The following is a 19,630-nucleotide window of genomic DNA, read 5'->3' on the forward strand; positions in this document are numbered from 1 at the left end:
ACACACATATCCATCCACACATATACAGACACAAGCAGACATATTTGAAGACAAAGAGTTTGGCCAGAGATGTCAGTCGAGGCAGAAGTGCAGAGGCAAAGATGATGTTGAATGACAGGTGAGGTATGAGTGGCGGCAACTTGAAATTAGCGGAGATTGAGGCCTGGTGGATAATGGGAAGAGAGGATATATTGAAGAGCAAGTTCCCATCTCCGGAGTTCGGATAGGTTGGTGTTAGTGGGAAGTATCCAGATAACCGGGACGGTGTAACACTGTGCCAAAATGTGCTGGCCGTGCACCGAGGCATGTTTAGCCACAGGGTGATCCTCATTACCAACAAACACTGTCTGCCTGTGTCCATTCATGCGAATGGACAGTTTGTTGCTGGTCATTCCCACATAGAATGCATCACAGTGTAGGCAGGTCAGTTGGTAGATCACGTGAGTGCTCTCACACGTGGCTCTGCCTTTGATCGTGTACACCTTCCGGGTTACAGGACTGGAGTAGGTGGTGGTGGGAGGGTGCATGGGACAGGTTTTACACCGGGGGCGGTTACAAGGATAGGAGCCTGAGGGTAGGGAAGGTGGTTTGGGGATTTCATAGGGATGAACTAACAGGTTACGAAGGTTAGGTGGACGGCGGAAAGACACTCTTTGTGGAGTGGGGAGGATTTCATGAAGGATGGATCTCATTTCAGGGCAGGATTTGAGGAAGTCATATCCCTGCTGGAGAGCCACATTCAGAGTCTGGTCCAGTCCCGGAAAGTATCCCGTCACAAGTGGGGCACTTTTGTGGTTCTTCTGTGGGGGATTCTGGGTTCGAGGGGATGAGGAAGTGGCTCTGGTTATTTGCTTCTGTACCAGGTCGGGAGGGTAGTTGCGAGATGTGAAAGCTGTTGTCAGGTTGTTGGTGTAATGGTTCAGGGATTCCGGACTGGAGCAAATTCGTTTGCCACAAAGACCTAGGCTGTAGGGAAGGGACCGTTTGATGTGGAATGGGTGGCAGCTGTAATAATGGAGGTACTGTTGCTTGTTGGTGGGTTTGATGTGGACGGACGTGTGAAGCTGGCCATTGGACAGGTGGAGATCAACGTCAAGGAAAGTGGCATGGGATTTGGAGTAGGACCAGGTGAATCTGATGGAACCAAAGGAGTTGAGGTTGGAGAGGAAATTCTGAAGTTCTTCCTCACTGTGAGTCCAGATCATGAAGATGTCATCAATAAATCTGTACCAAACTTTGGGTTGGCAGGCCTGGGTAACCAAGAAGGCTTCCTCTAAGCGACCCATGAATAGGTTGGCGTACGAGGGGGCCATCCTGGTACCCATGGCTGTTCCCTTTAATTGTTGGTATGTCTGGCCTTCAAAAGTGAAGAAGTTGTGGGTCAGGATGAAGCTGGCTAAGGTAATGAGGAAAGAGGTTTTAGGTAGGGTGGCAGGTGATCGGCGTGAAAGGAAGTGCTCCATCGCAGCGAGGCCCTGGACGTGTGGAATATTTGTGTATAAGGAAGTGGCATCAATGGTTACAAGGATGGTTTCCGGGGGAAACAGATTGGGTAAGGATTCCAGGCGTTCGAGAAAGTGGTTGGTGTCTTTGATGAAGGATGGGAGACTGCATGTAATGGGTTGAAGGTGTTGATCTATGTAGGCAGAGATACGTTCTGTGGGGGCTTGATAACCAGCTACAATGGGGCGGCCGGGATGATTTGGTTTGTGGATTTTAGGAAGAAGGAAGAAGGTAGAAGGTAGGGGTGCGGGGTGTCGGTGGGGTCAGGAGGTTGATGGAGTCAGGTGACAGGTTTTGCAGGGGGGCCTTCTTTCCATCAGTCCCTATACCAGTTCCAAACTGAACAATCCATTGCCCTCACCCACCTAACCCTTCACCTACACATCAACTCAGCCAATGAACACACCCGTCAACTCCTATCCTTAATAAAAGTCCTTAATCTTTCCTCTCCCACGTCCACACCGGCTGTTCAGAGCATCCTACTACAGGCCAACCGTAAATTAGAACAGCATGCCACCCTCCACCTCAAAAAACTATCCAATCTCCTGGTTTCTCACCTCCGGAAAGGCAACTCGCTCACCCTTCACAACCTTTCCAGCAAACCTCAACCTCCTCTCATTGCACACCAACCCAGTCTCTCTCATCTACTCAATCTCCCACTTCCAGCTCCACTCCCTCCAAAACCTCAAAATTCCAATCAACACAACCTGGAACCACAACACTCTAATTCAGTAGTTAATCTTTCCTCCAAACCTCTCTCCCAATCCGAAACCTCTGTCCTATCCAAAGGCCTCACCTTCAGCCCCACTCCCAGATTCAACCAAACAGCCCTCGTCAAAGATTTACTGTCCTACACCCGTACTCTCTACTGGAAATATCACTTTGCCACAAAGAAAAATGATCCTAATCCTACTCCTAATGATCCAACTCCCCAAGACACCATCCAAATTGAACCCTGCCTGGAACAGTTCCGTCCTCCGTCACAGCGGGACCCACCTCCTCTTCCTCAAAATCACCCTCTCCAAACCTTCCAGGAATTTCTGACTTCCAGCCTTGCATCTCAATCCTTCTTAAAAAACCTTAATCCTACTCCCAACATCACCACTGCTGAAGCCCAGGCTATCCGTGATCTGAAGGCTGACCGATCCATCTTCATTCTTCCGGCGGACAAGGGTTCCACGACCGTGGTACTTGATCGTCGGGAGTATGTGGCTGAGGGACTGCGTCAGCTTTCAGACAACACCACATACAAAGTTTGTGGAGGTAACCCCATTCCCGATGTCCAGGCGGGGCTTCAAGGAATCCTCAGAACCTTAGGCCCCCTGCAAAACCTTTCACCTGACTCCATCAACCTCCTGACCCCACCGACACCCCGCACCCCTACCTTCTACCTTCTTCCTAAAATCCACAAACCCAATCATCCTGGCTGCCCCATTGTAGCTGGTTACCAAGCCCCCACAGAACGTATCTCTGCCTATGTAGATCAACACCTTCAACCCATTACATGCAGTCTCCCATCCTTCATCAAAGACACCAACCATTTTCTCGAACGCCTGGAATCCTTACCCAATCTGTTACCCCCAGAAACCATCCTTGTAACCATTGATGCCACTTCCTTATACACAAATATTCCACACGTCCAGGGCCTCGCTGCGATGGAGCACTTCCTTTCATGCCGATCACCTGCCACCCTACCTAAAACCTCTTTCCTCATCACCTTAGCCAGCTTCATCCTGACCCACAACTTCTTCACTTTTGAAGGCCAGACATACCAACAATTAAAGGGAGCAGCCATGGGTACCAGGATGGCCCCCTCGTACGCCAACCTATTCATGGGTCGCTTAGAGGAAGCCTTCTTGGTTACCCAGGCCTGCCAACCCAAAGTTTGGTACAGATTTATTGATGACATCTTCATGATCTGGACTCACAGTGAAGAAGAACTTCAGAATTTCCTCTCCAACCTCAACTCCTTTGGTTCCATCAGATTCACCTGGTCCTACTCCAAATCCCATGCCACTTTCCTTGACGTTGATCTCCACCTGTCCAATGGCCAGCTTCACACGTCCGTCCACATCAAACCCACCAACAAGCAACAGTACCTCCATTATTACAGCTGCCACCCATTCCACATCAAACGGTCCCTTCCCTACAGCCTAGGTCTTTGTGGCAAACGAATCTGCTCCAGTCCGGAATCCCTGAACCATTACACCAACAACCTGACAACAGCTTTCGCATCTCGCAACTACCCTCCCGACCTGGTACAGAAGCAAATAAACAGAGCCACTTCCTCATCCCCTCGAACCCAGAATCCCCCACAGAAGAACCACAAAAGTGCCCCACTTGTGACAGGATACTTTCCGGGACTGGACCAGACTCTGAATGTGGCTCTCCAGCAGGGATACGACTTCCTCAAATCCTGCCCTGAAATGAGATCCATCCTTCATGAAATCCTCCCCACTCCACAAAGAGTGTCTTTCCGCCGTCCACCTAACCTTCGTAACCTGTTAGTTCATCCCTATGAAATCCCCAAACCACCTTCCCTACCCTCAGGCTCCTATCCTTGTAACCGCCCCCGGTGTAAAACCTGTCCCATGCACCCTCCCACCACCACCTACTCCAGTCCTGTAACCCGGAAGGTGTACACGATCAAAGGCAGAGCCACGTGTGAGAGCACCCACGTGATCTACCAACTGACCTGCCTACGCTGTGACGCATTCTATGTGGGAATGACCAGCAACAAACTGTCCATTCGCATGAATGGACACAGGCAGACAGTGTTTGTTGGTAATGAGGATCACCCTGTGGCTAAACATGCCTTGGTGCACGGCCAGCACATTTTGGCACAGTGTTACACCGTCCGGGTTATCTGGATACTTCCCACTAACACCAACCTATCCGAACTCCGGAGATGGGAACTTGCTCTTCAATATATCCTCTCTTCCCGTTATCCACCAGGCCTCAATCTCCGCTAATTTCAAGTTGCCGCCACTCATACCTCACCTGTCATTCAACATCATCTTTGCCTCTGCACTTCTGCCTCGACTGACATCTCTGGCCAAACTCTTTGTCTTCAAATATGTCTGCTTGTGTCTGTATATGTGTGGATGGATATGTGTGTGTGTGCGTGAGTGTATACCCGTCCTTTTTCCCCCTAGGGTAAGTCTTTCCGCTCCCGGGATTGGAATGACTCCTTACCCTCTCCCTTAAAACCCACATCCTTTCGTCTTTCCCTCTCCTTCCCTCTTTCCTGATGAGGCAACAGTTTGTTGCGAAAGCTTGAATTTTGTGTATGTTTGTGTGTCTGTCGACCTGCCAGCACCTTCATTCGGTAAGTCACATCATCTTTGTTTTTTTTATATATATATATATTAAACTATGCAATCAACCAAGTGGCTGTAAAACATTTGGTAATAACAATATTTTCAACTGTACGCTGATTGAACACTCAACGGCACTCTCTCGAAAGGCTCTTCTTGCGGCTTGCTGTTAAACAAATTGTGATTCCACATGCATCATGGTGATACAGGTAACTGTGACAAAAATTATTTTAAATTAAACCTTTAACTGATGAGAAGGTATTAAAATGTCTGGTATACGTTATGCCACAAGGACCCGTTTACAGTGGATTACAAAATTAACTGTTTTAAGGATAGTGCCCAAACTACAGCCTACACAAAGGGCCCTGATCTGCCAAGACCTTTCATTGTTCATAATGTGATCAGAAAGGCAATTCTTATTCTGCTCCTATGGATCCTCAGGATGCTGGATCAAGAGACAAGAAAGTTTCCTTTCCAAGAAACTCAGGACTACTGCTTGTGAATTGTAAATAAATGTAAGCTCATGTTATAAAGCTCTCCAAACCTGCATACAACTCAATTTTTTTCCAGAAGTCAAATGTTTTGGATCCTGAGCTATAACAGAAGCCTACGTCGAAAAATCTGATTTTTTACTGTTTTTTCAGCTCAAGTAACTCTTGTGAAGTTCACAATATAGTAACAGCATTTCCAGTAATAAAAATTTACTTTCTAATTTAAATTGATGCATAAAACTTCACTCTTTAATTAGTATCTACTTCCAGGAGCAATTTTTTAAATAATAAAGCTTTTTAAAGAAGAAGAAGAATTGGTCAAGGATACATGCACACTACTTTTAAGAAAGTTATATGCTTATTTACACGAAAGTGCTCCTTAATGGTGAACACATCTTGTCTTGAGTACACTGCTCATTTTTGAGGAACTTTCATGAAACAGTTTTCTGCTTAAATTTTGTAGCTCTATAATTTACAAGGTGCAACTTTGCAATCCCTAAACTGGCTGTTTGTGTCTGTGTGTCACAACTTTCAAACAACTTTCATGCTCCTCTAAGAGCATATTGCTCTTGTGAGCAAGGAGAAGGGAACTTGTGCTTTTCGTTTGGAAACATGTAACCACACTGAGGTACACTACTCTCATTTGTACTTCAATTGCACTGGATTGTCTTGAAAATATAGCAGTAGCTGGAACATGATCGGTGCCTGTCCTGCTTTCCTCATAGTCGGCTCTAACCTTGGTCTTCTATACTCTTGAAGAATGATATCCAGATGAATAATGACACTCCTTGCCCTTTAAGTGAGTTTATGTTCACTTTCCTCTTCCGATTCTATCACAAAAGGCCATATTTGAAAATAAAAGTACTTTGGAATTGCATACTAAAGCATTTTCAACTGAAATATCAATAAAAACATCAAGTGTTACCTCCCCAATATTATTCACCGAAATCTCCAAAAATTTAATTTTGAGCATAGTCAACACAGAGTTGTCTGCAACATCATCTGAAAATCAGTATACTGTCTTTGGAATCATGAGACAACAGGCAATTTTATCTTCAGTTATACCTCAGGCTCATTGTGCTAATCTGTGCATCCAACCCATCTAGCAGTCAATAAAAACATCTTGACTTGAGTATCTAGTGAGAAGCCCAGACACTCAGACAAAAATAAGAACACACACAGGAGTAAAGGGAAACATCAATAAAGCATATCCATAAAATTATAAGAGTCAAATTTTCAGGCAGGCCATCAGCATCCTTATTTTTACAAGCACTAGCATCAAAGTGTTAAAATCTTTGTCTCTTACTGTCATTTGCCCCACTTCTTGTGCTACTGATAAACATGCAACTTCATTCTATCTTACTAGGCCATACTCCCAAGCATCTTTGAAATACTGATACACTATGTTATATGTTTTATGGTTTATGCATATCTACATAAACTGAAAATAACTGAGGTTACCATAATGTCAAAATAAATAAATAAATCAGGGACTGCTTCCATGTTTCTGAAAGAAGTGAATACAACGTGTTGTATCTCATCTGATCCGTGAGCGTCCTTCAGCAAACCTACATTGAAGAGCCAAAGAAACTGGTAGACCTACCTAATATCGTGTAGGGGGCCCGTGAGCACGCAAAAGTGCCGCAACATGACGTGGCATGGATTCTACTAATGTCCGAAGTAGTGCTGGAGGGAACTGCCACCATGAATCCTGCAGGGCTGTCCATAAATCCGTAAGAGTATGAGGGGGTGGAGATCTCTTCTGAACAGCACACTGCAAGGCACCCCAGATATGCTCAATAATGTTTGTGTCTGGGGAGTTTGGTGGCAAGCGGAAGTGTTTAAATTATAAGAGTGTTCCTGGAGCCACTCTGTAGTAATTCTGGACATGTGCGGTGTTACATTGTCCTGCTGGAATTGCCCACGTCCGTCAGAATGCACAATGGACATGAATGGATGCAGGTGATCAGAGAGGACACTTACATACATGTCACCTGCCAACGTCATATCTGAATGTATCAGGGGTTCCATATCACTCCAACTGCAAACGAACCACACCATTACAGAGCCTCCACCAGCTTGAATAGTCCCCTGCTGATATGCAGGATCCATTGATTCACAAGGTGGTCCCCATAGCTGTAAATGTCCATCTGCTTGATACAATTTGAAATGAGACTTGTCCGACCAGGCAACATGTTTCCAGTCATCAACAGTCCAATGTCTGTGTTGACTGGCTCATGTGAGGCGTAAAACTTTGTGTTGCGCAGTCATCAAGGGAAAACAAGCAGGCCTTCAACTCCGAAAGCCCGTATCCATGATGTTTCGTTCAATGGTTTTCACACTGACCCTTGTTGATGGCCCAGAACTAAAATCTGCAGCAATTTGTGGAAGGGTTGCACTTCTGTCACGCTGAACGATTCTCTTCAGTTGTCGTTGGTTCTGTTCTTGCAGGATCTTTTCCAGCTACAGTAATGTTGGAGATTTGATGTTTTACAGGATTCCTGATATTCATGCTCCACTCATGAAATGGTATGGGAAAAATCCCCATTTTATCACTACCTCAAAGATGCTGCGACCCATCGCTCATGCATCGACTATGACACCATGTTCAAACTTGCTTAAATCTTGATAACCTGCCATTGTAGCAGCAGTAACCAATCGAACAACAGTGCCAGACACTTGTCTTATACAGGTTTTGCCGACCACAGTGCCATATTCTGCCTGTTCACATCTCTGTATTTGAATACGCATGCCTATAACAGTTTCTTTGGCACTTCAGTGTATAAATGACTAGCATAAAGACAAACCTGCAAGATTTGTTTGTACAATGATCCTTGTACTATTCAGATTCAAGAGCCTATAGTAAATATGAATGACAGCAGAAATTAAACCTGAAAGCAATGGCCAGTGACATTCTTCAGTTGTCGTCTGGAGACATCACAAGAGGGCTGTGTAACTGGTGACCATCTAAGTAGTAGTTTCTGTTCTCTTCAGAATTGGAGGACTGACATCAGCACAGCCATTGGGTGCAGAAACATTGTATATAAGTTCCTGAAATGCAATGGTATGAAGAAATGTGAGTAGTTTGTGGCCAGCATGAATTGTGTGGGACGAAGCCAAGCATGTGATACAAATTTAACAAAATGCTGAAGATACTTTTGCATATTAGATGAAGAAGACTTAAATAAACATATATAAGGCAGTAATAAAGCTCAGCAAGTTTGCTGTAGATGAAATTGTGTTTTTCATTTGTGTCAAGTACTACTAATGAAGTGCTTGAATAATGTAATATCAGTTGCAAAAGATGGACATTTACCACAGCTTATGCTGGGAAATTAGTATCTTATCAGTATCTGGAATCATTAATAGGAGGAAAGTGGCAACAACATGAACAATTATTCAAAAAAAAGGAAAAATTCTGGAGAAGACGTGGACAGACAGACTGAAACAAACATCATCTCAGTTTTAAAAACAAACACAGGATAACCATAAGAACTGGAAGATTATTGTTAGATTGTACATTCTTTTTATGCAGCAAAAGAAAACCAAGAAATTTTGGCAGTTATGTCAAACTTCAGATACAACAAAGGTGCTATTTTCTGAATATAAACAAAATAAGAAAAATGATATGAGCTTTTGGTTCATTAGGGAGAGCCACTGTTTGAGAATGTTGTGTGTGTGGCGGGAGGGGGGCTGAAGAAAGTAAGGAGGGATAAAAAGTCGTGAGAATGTTAGAATGGAAAACTGGATAATGTTTACACATTCACAAAACTACGCAATTTTTTTTTTTTTAAATAGTATACGATATAGTTTCAATGTATTATCTAAAATATTAAGTCAAGATGCAGATAAATTTATCTATGCAAACCATGTATTGATGATTATTTTTATGGATAATAAATAAATCTGTTTAAAAGATGTAAGATGAAATTATTAGTTATTGCTTTTTGATGAATAACAAATGCAATTATGCATCTCATAACAACTTCAACACTTCTATGCAACGGTGACATAAAGCAAACCCATCAGGAAAATTCTAATTATTGATTTAACAAATTTCTTAAGTGTAACAACAAAAATAATCAATTATTGATAGTAAAATGTAAATGGACTGGTAAAAAATCTATTCTCCAAGCAACAGCAGAACACACACACACACACACACACACACACACACACACACACACACACACACATACACACACAAAAGGATTTAACTTTCACATGCTTTCTGAGCCAGTCTCTCCTCCTCCTGGTGGGAGAGTTGCAGGGGAAGGAAGAGGGGTGAAGGGAAAGAACTGGAGAAGGTTAGAGAAAGCGGTACAGTTAAGAAAAGTCACCCAGAACCCTGGGTCGGGGGAGACTTACCGGGTGGGATGAGAAGGAAGGACTGATTGTTGGGGACTGCACCACACGAGATTTGAAAACCTGAGAGCTTAACGGTAGAATACAGGGTAATATGCAAGACAGAGATAAGTACTAAAACACAGTGCATGAGTTAATAAGAGTGAAAAGCTAGGTGCACTTTATGTAACAGAGGTAGGAGGGGGGACAGCAAAAAACAGACAAGTCAGGAAATGAAAGATGTAGAAAACTGAAATGGAGTGAAGACAGGAGTAGTTACTGAGAATAAATACTTAAACAGAAGGAATTAACATAAATTAAGGCCAGGTAGGTGGTGAGAACTAAGAACATGTTGTAGTACCAGTTCCCACCTGAGGAATTCCGAGAAACTGTTGTCTGGGGGAAGAATACAGATGGTGCGTGTGGTGAAACAGGCACTGAGGTGATGACTGTCATGTTGTATAGCATGCTCCACAACAGGATTTTGTGTGTTTCCTGTTTGCACCCTCTGCCCATGCCCATTCAGCCTGACAGTTAAAGGGGTGGTAGTCATGCTGATGTAAAAGGCTGAACAGTGTTTACATAACAGCTGGTACATGACGTGTCGTTTCCCAAGTGGCTATCCCTTTGATAGTACATGTCTTGCCTGTTCTCTGGGATAGGTGGTGGTTGGCAGGAGAGTGCATAGGGCAAGTCTCATACCAGGAATGGTCACAAGGATAGGAGCCATACAGTTGGGAGATGAGTACAGGAGGAGGATAGGGTCTGACAAGGATATTGCGGAGATTGAGAGGGAAACAAAAAGCTATTCTAGGTGTGGTGGGCAAAATCTCAGACAGAATGGATCTCATTTCAGGGCAAGATTTTAGCAAGTCATGGCCTTGTTGAAGTAGCTGATTAATACATTCCAGACGAGGATAATAGTGAGTGACCAGTGGTGTGCTGCAAAGTTGGTTTTTGGAGGGACCAGCAGTACCAGGATTGGATGTGATGACCTGGGAAATCTGCTTTTGGACCAGGCTTGTGACGTCGCAAGTTATTATGGGATAACATTTACTGTAGATGTGGAGCCGGTAGCTGTGAGGAAGCTGCAGGAAGACACCTCAGCTATGAATCACCGCGCAGCTGACACTATGTGGCCATGCGAACTGGCTACCGTGTCACCTAGTACAACCGTATATTCATACCCCCTACAAATCTGAATAAATCATAGTAAATATTAACCAATTGTTTTCAAACTTGGTATACTACTTTTTGTTATTCAGTACAAGACCTCATAAAAATTACAGCTTGTTTTGGAGATTGAGAAAATTACCTAAAAACCATAAAACCGACACTTAGGGTGTAAAATTCAGTTAGGAACAATAACTGTTTGTCTTTTGTTATCAACTGAAATCATACCAAAGTTCTGAATGTGTCGAATTATTTAATTGGGATTTTTATTTTCAAAAAACTTAAATTATTTCACATTTCGTAGTATGAAATTTATGAAAAATTAATATTTGTTTACTATGTTGTTGTGGGAATAAATGGGAATGAATGAGTGTGTGTATGTGGGACATATGTAAAATCTGATATTACTTTCTGTAAAACATTATGCGATCAGATCATGGGAAAGTTGTATTGTACCCACATTGATGACGACGTATTTCAAGGTGTGATTGCTTTTGTAAGAAGGCAGCCAGAATATCAGTTTGAAGTGCAATCGATTTCTAAATTAATCTTAAAATTATTTTTCTTTTTGGTCTTTTTATTAAACATTATATTAATATTTGCATTTTAGAATGACACAAATTATTTTCTGAAGTGTGATTGGCTTAGGCAAGTTTTGCCATGAGAATGCTCTAGAAGGATCGTTCTGATCGGTCAGTCAGACTGATCAACCAATCAGAATTAAGAGGGTCCTGCATACTGAAAGTAAATGGCAGAGAGTGGGGTAGCATCAAAATAGTCACTCGCTATCCATCGGACGTGAAAGGTCATGTTAGATGTCACGGTGAAAATTATGTGTAAAATAAACAATTGTTGAGTTCGTTGCGTTTAGGACTAGTCGTAACGGGGGAGATTTCAGTTACGAACAATTTGAGTAAAGTTTGATGTGTTTGAGTCTATTGATTGAATAGTTGAGCGCGTGTGAGATTTCGGCCTCTATTGAAAAAGAGTTGTATTTCACTAAATAAGGACTTTGTAGTCATTTCCCTGTTTTCTAAGCAATAAAAATACTGGTCTTGGAATTTTTGGATGCTTATTTCAGTCAAAAATACCCCGTATTACTGCCCAAAATCTTGATAAATATGAACTTGCAGGAACAGTTTTTCACTACTAGAGTTACGTGGCCTCAGCAGTGTAGGTATTAGGTGGCATTTTTCTTCAACACTGCTTTTTCGTTGCCTATTAAGTACCTACGATTGACGAGTGAAGGGACACTGAGCAGAAGCCGTACTGAGGTAGGCGAACATTTTAATACGAAAAATACGAGGGACGAACCGATCTGTCCTGCCGCAGGCTGTTGGGATAGTTACATCCGGTGAATGCTGAAGTGAGAGTGGTGGTGTACTGCTGTAAAGAGCCTGCATCTCAACACATACATATGCCTCGAATGCCAAGGCTGTTTGGGAGATCACATTTGACATGGAAAGGATGGCAACTGTCGAAATGGAAGTACTGTTGTTTGTTAGTGGGCTTGACGTGGCCAGAAGTGTGTAACTGGCATTCAATGAAGACGAGATTAACATCTTCTTCTGCACCCATCTTTCTACCCTATTGGCTCCTACCCCTACGACCATCCCCCTTTCTAATATATAAACTACTTTCAAAGTGCTAAAATGTACTAGAATAAATAAAATGTCAATAAAATGACACACTGTACAATGTACTTGCAGTGATAAAGTCGCAATTCCTGAAATCCCTCACCTGTGGCCTCTGGCCTGCCGAGGAGCACCACAGTCCTGGGTCCATGGATAAACCATGAAAATCTGCCACATTACGCCACACACATACAGATGGTGCATGCGGACAGATCAGTGAGACTGGATCCAACAGGTAGGGCCTGCACATTAGTGGAAAACTATGGGCTTCAGATCGGAAGGCCCGATTCGTTAGAGATACCCCACAGAAATGGCCTGTGGTTTTGGCCCGTCATGGAAGTCTGCTCATGTGGTCAGTTATTCCTGTGTCATAGACACCATGAAGTTGAAATGAGACCGCGGTGATCGCCCATAGATAACTTGCACAAATACTCTGAGAATCAATACTAATGAGGATAGGTAGCAACTCACCATAAAGATGATCGCTGAGCCACAGACAGGCACACAGAAATGACAATCACACTCTCACAACTAAATTTTTGGCCATAGCCTTTGTCAGAAAACGAGAGCACACACAAATTCACACAATCACTCAGACACAAGTCATGCACACATGACCATTGTACCCAGTCACTGTGTCAACAAGCTTTGAGGATCAGATCCAAATAAACTATTCCTCATGCCGCCCTGCCTCTCATTGGCAGCTGCTAGGTTAGCAGCAAGTAGTGGTGGCAGCACTGGCTCCAAGTTGAGGAGAGGGTTGGTAAGGTGAGAAGCAATAAGAATGAAAGAGTCAGAAAGCAGCGCACATACTCAGCTGTGACCAGCCAGCGACAAAGCACGACATCTCAGTAAACAAACAATTTCATGCTACTGAGACAAAAAACGAGATTTTTCCACAGGTTTTTTTTCTTCAAATTTCCCTGATATGTTTGAAATTCCCTGATTTCCAGAACTTGTGGCAACCCTGTTTAAGTTTTAAATGAGAGTCAAATGCTCTGTGAAGTAATAAATTCATTGCACATTCACACTCTTAACATAATTCATCTTGCAACAAGGAAATTACTTTGAAACTAACACTTTTCAAAGCATTATTCGCAATATTTTCCTGAGACCTGTTAGAAATAGCTTTGTTTCAGCAGTTGCCAGAGGTGCCAGAAAACAGGCGTTACTACGCATTGGCAGCTACAATAATGTGGAAAGCCCACAGGTTCCTACGAACATAATATTAAGAGATCTTATCTAACACCACAAAAGAAATAGGATACGCCAACAAGAGCAGAGGAATTTCGTGCACCATACTAAAATGTATAATTCAGCTTAAAGTACAAATTCATATGCCCAGATTCACAGCGAAGAAGGCCCCAATCTGATATTAAGATTTCAGTGTGGTTTTCGGGATGCAAATTTTCTTCGAGTACCCGTACTGTATTATCTCATGTTTGGTTCTTTATTATGGCATACATCTACATCTATGTGATTACTCTGCGCTTCACAATAAAGTGCCCAGCAGAGAGTTCAATGAACCACTTTCAAGCTGTCTCTCTACTGTTCCACTCTCTAACGATGTGCGGGAAAAAAGAGCACTTAAGTTTTTACATGCGAGCCCCGATTTCTCTCATTTTATAGTGATGATCATTTCTCCATATGTAGGTGGGTACCAACAGAATGTTTTCGCAATCTGAGGAGAAAACTGGTGATTGAAATTTCATGAGAAGATGATGCTGCAATGAAAAACACCTTCGTTTTAATGATTGCCACTCCAAGCCACGTACCAGATCTGTGACACCATCTCCCGCTTTCACGAAAATACGAAACGGACTGCCCTTCTTTGAACTTTTTCGATATCATCCATCAGTCCCACCTGATGCAGATCCCACACCCCACAGCAATACTCCAGGATAGGGCAGACAAGTGTGATGTAAATAGTCTCTTTAGTAGACCTGTTGCATCTTCTAAGTGTTCTGCCAATGAATCGCAGTCTTTGGTTTGCTCTACCCACAATTGCTCGTCCCAATTTAGGTTATTTGTAATTGTAATTTCTAAGTATTTAGCTGAATTTACAGCCTTCAGATTTGTGTGACTTATCGCATAATCGAAATTTAGCAGATTTCTTTTAGTATTCATGTGAATAACTTCACACTTTTCTTTATTCAGTGTCAATTGCCACTTTTCGCACCATATAGATATCTTATCTAAATTGTTTAGCAATTCGTTTTGGTCATCTGATGACTTTACAAGCCACAGTAAATGACAGTATCATCTGCAAACAATCTAAGATGGCTACTCAGATTGTCTCCTATGTTGTTAATATATATCAGGAACAACAGAAGGCCTATAACACTTCCTTGGGGAATGTCGGATATTACTTCTGTTTTACTTGTGACTTTACGTCAATTACTATGAACTGTGACCATTCTGGCTGGAAATCATGAATCCAGTCATACAACTGAGGCAATATTCCATAGGCATGTAGTTTGGTTAGAAGATGCTTGTGAGGAATGGTGTCGAAAGCCTCCTGGAAATCTAAAATTATCGACTCAATTTGACATCCCCTGTTGATAGCACTCATTGCTTCATTAGTATGAAGCGCTAGTTGTGTTTCACAAGAACGATGTTGTCTGAATCCGTGCTGACTATGTGTCTACAAATCGTTTTCTTCAAGGTAATTATTAATGTTCAAACATTGAATATGTTCCAAAACCCTACTGCAAATCGACGTTGGTAATATAAACCTGTAATTCAGTGGATTACTCCTACTTCCCTTTCTGGGTATCTGTGTGATTTGGGCAATTTTCCAGTCTTTAGGTACGGATCTTTCTATGAAAGAGTGGTTGTATATAGTTGCTAAATATGGAGCTATTGTATCAGCATACTCTGAAAGGAACCTGACTGGTACACAATCTGGACCAGAGGCCTTGCCTTTATTAAGTTATTTAAGCTGCTTTGCTACACCGAGGATATCTACTTCTATGTTTCTCATCTTGGCAGTAATTTTTGACTGGAATTCAGGAATTTTTACTTCGCAACACTGTGTTTAATAACTCTGCTTTAACGGCACTCTCATCAGTGAGTTCACCGTTGTTATTCCACAGTGAAGGTATTGGTTGCTTCTTGCCACTGGTGTGCTTTATGTATGACCAGGATTTCTTTGGGTTTCCTGCCAGATTCCAAGACAGAGTTTTGTAGAGGAAATTATTAAAAGCATCTTGCATTGAAGCACGTGCTATATTTCGAACTTTTGCAAAACTTTGCCAATCTTGGGGATTTTGTGGTCTTTTAAATTTGGCATGCTTTTTTCATTGCTTCTGCAACAGCAATCTGACCCATTTTGTGTACCATGCGGGATCAGTACCATCACTTATTAATTTATGAGGTGTATCTATATCTCAACTGCCGTCAATACTATCTCTTTGAAATCATTCCACATCTTTTTTACGCTTAGATGATAAGATCAGGAGTGGAGACTGTCTCTTAAAAAGGTGTTAATAGCATTTTTATCGCCTTTCTTTTTTTTTAAATAGATGTACTTCAAATTTCTTTTTGATGGTTGTGGGTGTTATGGTATTCAGTGTAGCAGCAACTGCCTTGTGGTTGCTAATCCCTGTATTCATCATGATACTTCCTATTTGTCCAGGATTATTTGTTGCTAAGAAGTCAAGTATGTTTTCGCAACAATTTACGCTTCGAGAGGGCTCATGAACTAATTGTTCAAAATAATTTTCTGAGAAAGCATCAGTACAATTTCAGATGACGTTTTATGCCTGCCGCTGGCTTTAAACGAATAATTTTTCCAGCACATCAAGGGTGGATTGCCACTTGTACCAGAAGATGAAAATGTGCACTTGAAATTCAGTGAATGTTGAAACTAGCCAATAGGGCAGAATGAAACACTTTGTTTCAAATAAATTGACTACCTCTGGGGAAAAGATTAATAAAAGCCATAGTTATTTAGCAAACAAACCAAAAGAACTTCATTGTTCTGCAAGGCAATTGACTGTCAAAACTGTGGAAATAAAATAAAATCAGAAAATTGAAACTAATAATATATGTTAGCCTCCCATAATTATGTGAATCTATTTTAATAGATTTACTAGTTCCCAACTACAGAAATCTATTTTGTTTTCATTTGATGAGAGAAGCATAAAAATGAGGAATCAGCAAAATCACTAAACAAACATGGCTTACGTGGAGACTACCCTTGATATGCTGAAAAAATTAGTCGTTTAAAGCCGGCGGCAGGCAGCTTTGTGCATGCAGCAACCTGGCAGCTTGGGTGCGCCAGAAAAATTTTTCAGGTAGCATCTGGCTGCTTGTTGCTACTGCTGATACAGCTAACAGCCACACCTCAAGTAGCCAGAAGTGGGAGAAGGTACTGCCCATACGCAGCTCTCAACTGCGCATGAGCCCACAGGCGACTGCTCTAACAAACTTAATGCAAACAATAGTTACGACACGCTCATCGGCAGCAATTTATTGGTGTGAAGTATTCCATAGTCTTCATCCTAAAGCCTTTGACACATTTTGCTGTTTATCAGTTCTTACCAGTCATAACTACAAAAATTTAAAGTCTAAAACAATGAAAGTTTCCTGGAATTCTAAAAAATTCCCCGGTTTTCTCCCAGGAGAAAAAATTCTTGAGTTTTTCCTGGATTTCCTGCTGCGTATACACCCCGCTCAAATAAGAGTTCCACCTTGCCACCACCTCCTCTTCATCTGTTGTAGTCACTACGAAGACTTTCCAATGATTCTGTGGAATTAACACCACCAAGAAAAAAAGGATACAGTGAAGGAGTAGAATCTCAAGAATCAGGAGTAACACACTGAATGTTTTCTAATCATATACCAAATTTGATCACAATATCCCCCTCTGTTACTTTCATAACAGTAGGAATCAAATAACCCCTAATCATCTTCAGATCAAAGTCTGCATTTATTGCACATGTAACATATCAAAAACATCTCTGATAACTTGTATCGTACAAAGTACTGCCCAGTATTATTTATGACAACACAAGATAGTGAAGACTTAAATGGATAACAGGTCTGACAATTACGAAAATGATTGGAAAACGTGTAATGAGAAATTAGTAATAACAATTATGAGCTATTGTGATGGAAACTGAGTAAATTTCACGCACAAGTTGAAACTTTCCACAAACGTTCAAAGTGACCAGGACATAAAACATTTTATTTCCATAACAACTAGCATATGATAGCAAAGCTAAGCTCCCCACTGTATCCTTTCTCACACATCTTCACGGGAGAGCCTCAATAAAGTTAGGACTGGAACAGGTGTGATGACAAGCTGAAGAATAGGAAGGATGGAATGAAGATTAAGAGTTTACTGTGACGTTAATAGCGAGGTTATTACAAAAGGAACACAAGCTCAGATTAAAAAAGAATTGGAAGGAAATTGGGCATACTCTTTTCAAAGAGACCACCCTGGCATTTGCCTGCAACAATTTATGGAAATGAAATAAAACCTAAATATCTGGATGGCCAGAGGGGAACTTTAACTATTGTCCCCCCTCCCCTCCTGAACTTAGTGTGCTAACCACTATGCCACCTCACTTGTTTGAAGAACAAAGCTGATGTCCACATGGCTCAGTAGGGTTATCACTGTCTGTAGTAGAAGTACACGTCTAACCCAGTCTGGCAGAAAGTTTTAAGATGTCACAAGCTTCTGAAGCAGTATATGTATTAATACAATAAAATGTTATCTCAAGCCACCATTAGAAACAAAATTGTACAATGATTTGTTGATCTCAAACCTGATAAATTGTCCTGAAGAATTACCTGAACATAGTAGTCGTCCTCATCGTTACTTCTGCCAGCAAGGAGCTGTGCATCCGCTTTTGTTGTTTCCAGTAATGTGTGTCTTGATTCCAGTTCCTAAGAATGAAAAGTAATCATTAAAACAATTGAGAATACCATAAAAATTATTCTGAGATAATCATTGCAAGTCAAAGAGTTGGTTTCACACTCACATTTGAGGTAATACTTCACTAAAGCGTAAAACTATGGCTAATACAGAAAAATAAAATTGTCTTCATTACCGGGAAATCAACATTACAGATAAAATGAAAGAACGAGTGAAGTTTTTGTGAGTACTTTGTAAGTACAAGTAATTGGATATCACACTCATAGTGTAAGTGATATTAGTTGGGTAGGCATTTGCATACTCCATGGATCATAATTATGACCTCTTTTGTGATACGGAACAATTTGGTTCTACAATAAAAAAAAGGACAGCTGTCATCAATCCAAAGATTGTTTTGAACACCACAGTGCTTTACTAAGTATGGTCCTGTTCGAGGTGATAAGCTGTTGCCTTTCTCTGAAATTTGAACTGATTTATCCAGCCAATTATAGAGGGATTTACAGTTTTACACAGATTCCAAACTACAGTGCAACTTTGTATTTTTCACATCAAGAAACATTGGCAGAGGTGAAATAAGTAATAAGTGACACAGAAATCCTAGGATTGACTGGGGATCAAACATGAGACCTTTGGATTTGTAGTCTGTCACCTTACCATTTACCGACTTATTCACCAAGCCACACAGTCTTACAATAATGGTACACATTTTCAGAGGAAAAAAATACATCTACTACATCTACATCCATACTCCACAAGCCACCTGACGGTGTGTGGCGGAGGGTACTTTGAGTGCCTCTAACGGTTCTTCCTTCTATTCCAGTCTCGTTACAACAGACACACAGACAATTTATATGATTTTTTATGGAATTTTTTTACATGCACATAGAATACAGTTAACTACTATGTTTAATCACTTATTGCTGTATGGGTAATTATATAACTCTGCATACTTGGTCAAGAATAAATCTGACATCCTTTTATGGGTAACATTAAATACATAATCATGAAGCATACTTCTCAATTTGAAATACACTTAAATACTTGACAACCATATCTCAAGAACTTCTTTCTTCCCACTCACTTCAAATTCTTTCCAGTATTTTAACAGGTTAGATTTAATTTCCTTAGTGTCAAGAAATTGCTGAAGACCTGTGTATTACATTCATGGCTGGCCTGTATCGCATTCCAAGTGGCTTCCACAATTCTGCTGGGTAAGTGACCATTATCTTTAATTTTGCCTGTGATGCACAGAAGCAGTACAGACACATGGCTCAGGAAAACAAA

General features: G+C 41.5%; 1 protein-coding gene across 1 annotated transcript in view; it reads right to left on the reverse strand.

The window, feature by feature from the left end:
- LOC124795546 (NEDD8 ultimate buster 1-like) overlaps positions 1-19,630 on the reverse strand; it is a 135,434-nt gene that overhangs the window by 77,246 nt on the left and 38,558 nt on the right. Inside the window, exon 4 of the mRNA XM_047259622.1 lies at positions 18,262-18,357. Coding sequence (XP_047115578.1) covers positions 18,262-18,357 — 96 coding nt within the window. The remainder of the gene's footprint in view (positions 1-18,261; positions 18,358-19,630) is intronic.

Source organism: Schistocerca piceifrons, chromosome 1 (genome assembly GCF_021461385.2).
Source record: "Schistocerca piceifrons isolate TAMUIC-IGC-003096 chromosome 1, iqSchPice1.1, whole genome shotgun sequence".
Lineage (NCBI taxonomy): Eukaryota > Metazoa > Arthropoda > Insecta > Orthoptera > Acrididae > Schistocerca > Schistocerca piceifrons.